Genomic DNA, 7,077 nt, shown 5'->3' on the forward strand with positions numbered 1-7,077 from the left:
ATATATTTATTTATTTATATGCATATAAATATAAATAAATATATATACATATAGATATATATATGGATATATATATATATATATATATATATATATATATATATATATATATATATATATATATATATATATGCATATAAATATAAATAAATATATATACATATAGATATATATATGGATATATATATGGATATATATATATGGGTATATATATATGGATATATATGTATATATATATATATATATATATATATATATATATATATATATATATATATATATATATATATATATGTATGTATAAATATATATATATATATATATGATATATATGATATATATAATATATAATATATATATATATATATATGTATATATATATATATATATATATATATATATATATATATATATATATATATATATGTATATATATATATATATATAATGTTTGTGAGCGTGTGTATATTTACAATTGTAGGGTTATCAACATTATTGTCATTGTTTTATTTCTTTTTCCTTTTTCCATTTTCTTTTTATTTCTTCCCCTCCCTTCTTTTGTTCTTCATTTTTCTCTCTTATTCGTCTTCTTCTTTTCCTGTGCCACTTTTATCCTTTCCTTACTATCCTCTTCGTGTTAAAAGCGTCACATATTTATTTCATTTTCCTTTCAGGGTAAAGTAAAATAAGGCTTTGATGTATTTCGTTTTATTTCACATAATTATAGTATTTACAAATGAGAAGCGGCGATGCGTAGAAGAAATAGAAGGAAGAGTGGGAAAAAATATATGATGATATCCATTTAAACCATTCCCAAGCATGACGATCTGAAACCCATTGTTTTCGTTGTATTTTCTTACGTTTTCGAGGAATGAAAACCGAACGAAAAACAATAAAAAGAGTGGGAAACTGATGTGGAAAAAACGTATATAAAAAAGAATGAAAGATGAAGAAGAAAAAAAAAATCCTACCACGACTTAAAAAAAAAGAAATTTACAAAAAAAAAGAGCGAAAAAGACGAAAAAGAAAAAGAAAAAATCTACCACAACATAAAAAAAAGGAAATTCACACACACACCCTTACACCTCTGACTTAAACGCAATTTCCTCACTTAGAGAAACGGCGTCAAGGAAGAGGGTTTAGCGAAGTCGTCCTAGAATATACCATTCACAGAACCGTCGCGGAATTGGACGTCCACTCTGCCGAAGTAGTCGTTGATGTTGTAGTAGCTGGCGGCGGCTTCACAAGGCAGGGCGTACTCGGGGAAGTTGCAGGTGAGGGTCGACTGTGAGGGGGAGAGAGAGAGAAGGTAAAGGGGGATGGGCGAGTGTTGTAGGGAGAGAGAGGGGGGAGGGGTAAGGAAGAGAGAGAGGGGGAGGGGTAAGGGAGACTGTGAGGGGGAGAGAGAGTGAGGTAAGTAGGGTAGCTGAAGGGAGGGAGAGAGAGAGAAGGTAGAGGGGGATGGGTGAGTGCTATAGGGAGAGAGAGGGGGGGGGGTAAGGGAGACTGTGAGGGGGAGAGAGAGTGAGGTAAATAGGGTAGCTGAAGGGAAGGAGAGAGAGAAGGTAGAGGGGGATGGGTGAGTGTTGTAGGGAGAGAGAGAGCAGTTGAAGGGAGAGAGAGAGAAGGTAGAGAGGGCAGTTGAAGGGAGAGAGAGAGAAGGTAGAGAGGGCAGTTGAAGGGTGAGTGTTATAGGGAGAGAGAGAGAGAGAAGGTAGAGAGGGCAGTTGAAGGGAGAGAGAGAGAGAGAAGGTAGAGGGGGATCGGTGAGTGCTGTAGGGAGAGAGAGGGAGAGGTAGAGGGGGTCGACTGTGAGGGGGAGACAGAGAGAGAAGGTAGAGGGGGATGGGTGCGTGCTGTAGGGAGAGAGAGGGGGGAGGGGTAAGGAACAGAGAGAGGGGGATGCGTGAGTGTTGTAGGGAGAGAAGGTAGAGGGGGAGGGGTAAGTGTTATAGGGAGAGAGAGGGGGAGGGGTAAGGAAGAGAGAGAGGGGGAGGGGTAAGGAAGAGAGAGAGGGGGAGGGGTGAATGCTGTAGGGAGAGAGAGGGGACTGAGGAGAAGAGGAGGGGGGAGTGTTGTAGGGAGAGGTAGAGGGGATGGACTATGGGGGGAGAGAGAGTAAGGTAAAAAAGGTAGCAGCAGGGGGAAGGAGAGAAGGTAGAGGGGATAGGTGAGTATTGTAGGGAAAGAGAGGGAGAGGGAGAGGGTTGGACTGTAAGGGGAGAGAGAGAGAGAGGGAGAGGAGATGGACTGTTAGAGGTGAGAAAGAGGGAGGAGGAGAGATGGACTGTTAGGGGAGAGAGAGAGAGGGAGAGGGAGAAGGAGAGGGGGAAGACTGTAAGGGGAGAGAGAGAGGGAGAGGGGGATGGATAAGTGTTGTAGGGAGGTGGGAGAAAGAGATGCGGTGAGTGTTGAAGGGAGAGAGAGAGAGAGAGAGAAAGAGAGAGATGGATACTGAAAGGAGGGAGAAGGAGAGATATGGTGAAATGATGGAGGGAGACGGAAAGATAGATAAGAGAGGGTTGGACTATGGGAGAATGAGAGAGGTAGATAAAAAGATAGATAGGCAGATATGGTATTAGTTCCAGGGAGAAATAGATTAATGTTTAAGAGACAAACAAGAAGATGAATACCATTTTGAACAACAAAAGAAAGAGAAGCAACACGAGATCAGAAACGGACAAAACCAGTGAGAAAAAGGGTGAGAGAAAGAGGGAGAGAGAAGATTAGTGAAACTGGGGAGATGAATAAGGAAGTTTATGTGTAAGGGAGATAGATAGATAGATAAAGTATGAGTGATGGAGATAACAGAAAATATGTTTGAGAGAGAGAGAGAAAGAGAGAACGATAAAACTAGATACCAAACCAAGAACAGACAGAAAGGACATAAAAAAAGGAGATGATAAAGCGCCCAAAAGAAAACAAACGCAACCAAACCAACAAGAAAACAGAAGAGAGAGAGAGAGACAAACAAAGAGGACGATAAACACCAAGAGAACCCGAGAAGTGTGAGAGTGTGTGAGGCTAACGACAGGAGAAGAGAAAGGGAAAGTGTGAGGGGGCGGGAAGGGTGACTGCTGAATGAATGGGCGTGAGAAAGGGTGGGCGGGAGCACGACTAAGCATCGAGGAAGAGGAAGGGAGAGAAATGAGGTGGAGAAGGAAGAAGGAGGAATGAGGTGGAGGAGGAAGAAGGAGGAATGAGGTGGAGGAGAAGGAAGAGGAAGAAGGAGGAATGAGGTGGAGGAGGAGGAAGAAGAAGGAGGAATGAGGTGGAGGAGGAGGAGGAGGCATGGGGTGGAGGAGAAGGGAAGAGTAGTAGAATGAAGGAGAAGAAGTAGGAGGAGAAGGAAGAAGAAGAGAAAGAGGCTGAGGAGGAGGAGAAGAAAGAGATGATGATGATAAAGATGACGAAGAAAGAATACTAGAAAAGCAAGAAGATGAAAAAAAGAAAACAAATGAAAAGAAAAGAAACTGGTACTAGAAAATGTGTTTCCTTAAATGGAATAGACGATTGCAACTAAGAATGGGCGTGGCGTCTGTGTGCGTGTGTGCGTGTGTGCGTCTGGAGAGCGAGGAAGAAGAGTGAATGGAAGAAGATAACTTGAAGTGACGTAAGAAGGAGAATTCGCGAATGTATTTTTTGCGTATGTGTAAGTGTTGCATTTTTTTATGTTGTGTTAAAGTTTGGTGTGTTGTGTTTTCATGTGTTGTACTGAGTTCACTGTGTTGTGTAGTATTATGTTTGCGGTGGTGTGTGTTGTGTGTATGTGTGCGTGTGTGTGTGTGTGTGTGTGTGTGTGTGTGTGTGTGTGTGTGTGTGTGGGTGTGTGTGGGTGGGTGTGTGTGTGTGTGTGTGTGTGTGTGTCACTGTGTGTGTGTGTGTGTCATTGTGTGTGTGTGTGTGTCATTGTGTGTGTGTGTGTCATTATGTATGTGTGTGCCATTGTGTGTGTGTGTGTGTGCGTTTATAAGTGTACGTATACAAGTATCCAAGCGACGTAGGAAAGCCAAGATCCTTCTACCTGGTCGAAGATGGTTCCTTCGCCGCAGATGAAGGAGAACATCCTGGTGAAGAAGTTCCCTTCGGGGTCCTGGTACGGGTGGCAGATGTGAAAGATGGCGCAGCCGTTGGCCTGGTCGGCGTAGTAGCCGTAGCCCAGGTTGGAGCAGCTGTTGGGGGGCGGGGGGGGAGAGGGAGAGGTCAGAGTGGCGGGGGCGGACAGACAGGCGTATAGACATACAGACAGGCAGGCACACAGGCATACAGGGAGACAGACAAACTGATAGACAGTCAGGCAGACATACATACATACTGACAGACACTAACACACATATACGTATGGTAACCGTAGCCCAGGTTGGAGCAGCTGTTGGGGAGGGGGGGGGTAGAGGGAGAGGTCAGTGTAGCGGAGGCGGACAGACAGGCAGGCATACAGGTAGACAGACAGACAGATACACAGTAAGGCAGGCAGATAGATAGACAGGCAGACACTAACACACACACACATAGTAGCCGTAGCCCAGGTTGCAGCAGCTGTTGGGGGGGGGGGGGGGAAGGTCAGGATGGCGGGGGCTGACAGGCAGAGAGACAGAGACAGGAAGGCAGACATACATACATACATACATACTGACAGACACTAACACACACACATATACGCATGGTATATTGAAAGGGACACAGAGGGAGAGTTAAGTAAGATGGAGGCAGGTAGACAGACAGACAGACAGGTAGACAGACGCCAACACACACACAAACGCATAGTATTCGCAGCCCAGATTGGAGCAGCTATTGGAAGGGCAAGGGGGGAGAGGTCAGGATGGCGAGGACAGACAGACAGACAAACTGATAGACAGGCAGGCAGACATACATATATACTGATAGACACTAACACACACACACACTTACGCACAATATCCGTGGCCCAGGTTAGAGCAGCAGTTGAGAGGCACGGAGGGAGAAATCAGTACAGGTAGACAGGCATATAGACAGACAGGTGGACCGACAGACAGATACATAGGCAGGTAGATATACATATATACTGATAGACACTAACATATACGCATGGTAACCGTAGCCCAGGTTGGAGTAGCTGTATGGAAGGCACAGAGGGAGAGTTAAGGTCAAGGCAGGTAGACAGGCATATAGACAGACAGACAGGCAGACAAATAGACAAGCAGATACGCAGGCAGGCAGGCAGGCAGACACAGACACAGACACACACATACGCATAGTATTCGCAGCCTAGGTCGGAGAGGCTGGGTCAAGAGCGCAGAGGTCAGCTTACAGAAGAAAGAGAGGTGAGTGAGAGTGAGAGTTTTGGTCTGGAGAAGATTAGGAATTTCGCTCTTTCTCTCGCTATATATATATATATATATATATATATATATATATATATATATATATATATATATATATATATATATATATATGTATGTATGTATATCCTTTTCTTCTATTCTCTCTTTCCCGCACATCACATTTCATTATTTCCATCAACGAAAGAAAACTGTCGTTCGAATCTTCACTCGAAGCCTGTGTTGATACTCTCGACATTATCTCTCTCTCTCTCTCTCTCTCTCTCTCTCTCTCTCTCTCTCTCTCTCTCTCTCTCTCTCTCTCTCTCTCTTTCTCTCCAAATCTCTCTAATTCCATCCCCGAAAAAGCAAAGAACTCGTCCGAATCCTCACTCGAAGCCCGTGTTGATGTTCCCGACGATCCTCGAGGCGTTCGACGGGAGTTCGTAGGCGAAGGGGGTGGAGTCTCGCTTCACGAGGCGGGGCAAGGCGGAGGCCACGCCCACCGAAACCACGCCCACTGCAAGAGAAAGCGAACGTCATGGGAGCGGAAGGGTGGGGCTGCCTGTATGCCCTTTCTTCTTGTCAGGGGCGTGGCGGTTCAGCTGAATTGTGACATTAGCTAATCGAAGAGGAAAAGTTGATTTCATTGTTTTGTTTTCCTGTAAAATATTGCGTGGTTGTTTATGTGCCTATTTATACACTGATTACCGACACATATATGGGTATGTATACGTCTATATATACATGTATGTGTGTGCGTGTATGCGTGCGTGTGTGTATATGCGTCGTGTATGCGTGCGTGTGTGTGTATGTGTGTGTATGCGTGTGCGTGCGTATGTGTGTATGTGTGTGTATGCGTGTGCGTGCGTGTGTGTGTATGCGTGTGCGTGCGTGTGTGCGTATGCATGTGCGTGCGTGTGTGTGTATGCGTCTTCACACCTTATTTTGCTTCTCGTTACATACCCAAAAGCAGGACCTTTGCCGCGACCATGATGATGCTGTCACAGGAGATGGGATGAGGGAGATATTTCTAGATACAAAAAACGGGGGAAGGATCCAGTGAAGATGCTGCGCCAGTGGGTGTTCGAGATCGTCTGCCTTCCCGGCGCCCAACCCTGGCTCTTATACCCGGCTGGAGAGAGAGAGGACTGGATTCCACCAAGGTCTTTAAGGATTTTGAGAAAGAGGTTCCAAGGCGCTTGACCGTTTGATCTATTCCTCTATATTTTTTTTTTTTTCATATCGTCTATACTTTGTTGGTAATCGACATTGTGTTTTTTTTTTCTTCTTTCTTTCTTTCTTCTATCTTTTCCTTCCATCTTATACCCGGCTGAGGAGAGAGGACTGGATTCTGTCAAGGTCTTTAAGGATTTTGAGAAAGAGGTTCCAAGGCGTTTGACCATTTGATCTAATCCTCTATATTTTTTTTTTTTTTTTCAAATCGTCTATACTTTGTGGGTAATCGACATTATTTTTTTCTTCTTCTTCTTCTTTCTTTCTTTCTTTCTTCTATCTTTTCCTTCCATCTTATACCTGGCTGGAGAGAGAGAGGACTGGATTCCGCCAAGGTCTTTGAGGATTTTGAGAAAAAGGTTCCAAGGCGCTTGACCATCTGATCTAATCCTCTATACTTATTCTTTTCTCTCCTTTGTGGATAATCGATATTGTTTTTTCCTTCTATTTTCTATCTTTTCCTTCCATCTTATACCCGGCTGAGGAGAGAGGACTGGATTCTGTCAAGGTCTTTAAGGATTTTGAGAAAGAGGTTCCAAGGCGT

The 7,077-nt window shown here is 43.8% G+C and overlaps 1 protein-coding gene across 1 annotated transcript; it reads right to left on the reverse strand.

Moving 5' to 3' along the window:
• Positions 1 to 692: 692 nt before the first annotated feature.
• LOC138863820 (U-scoloptoxin(01)-Cw1a-like) lies at positions 693 to 6,413 on the reverse strand. Its single transcript, XM_070129294.1, has 4 exons — positions 6,264 to 6,413; positions 5,691 to 5,817; positions 4,025 to 4,172; positions 693 to 1,285 (listed from the first exon to the last, which is right to left on the reverse strand). Exons 1-4 carry the CDS (start codon positions 6,289 to 6,291, stop codon positions 1,154 to 1,156), a joined length of 435 nt encoding a protein of 144 aa, XP_069985395.1. The 5' UTR covers positions 6,292 to 6,413; the 3' UTR covers positions 693 to 1,153.
• Positions 6,414 to 7,077: the final 664 nt, after the last annotated feature.

This window comes from Penaeus vannamei, chromosome 2, assembly GCF_042767895.1.
Source record: "Penaeus vannamei isolate JL-2024 chromosome 2, ASM4276789v1, whole genome shotgun sequence".
NCBI classification, from domain to species: domain Eukaryota; kingdom Metazoa; phylum Arthropoda; class Malacostraca; order Decapoda; family Penaeidae; genus Penaeus; species Penaeus vannamei.

Coding starts and splice junctions, on each gene's coding strand:
- LOC138863820 (XM_070129294.1), bottom strand. CDS start 6,291: ATGGTCGCGGCAAAGGTCCTGCTTTTGG. Junction 5,818..6,263: donor GGCAAAGGTCCTGCTTTTGG/GTATGTAACGAG, acceptor TTTCTCTTGCAG/TGGGCGTGGTTTCGGTGGGC. Junction 1,286..4,024: donor AAGGAACCATCTTCGACCAG/GTAGAAGGATCT, acceptor TCCCCCTCACAG/TCGACCCTCACCTGCAACTT.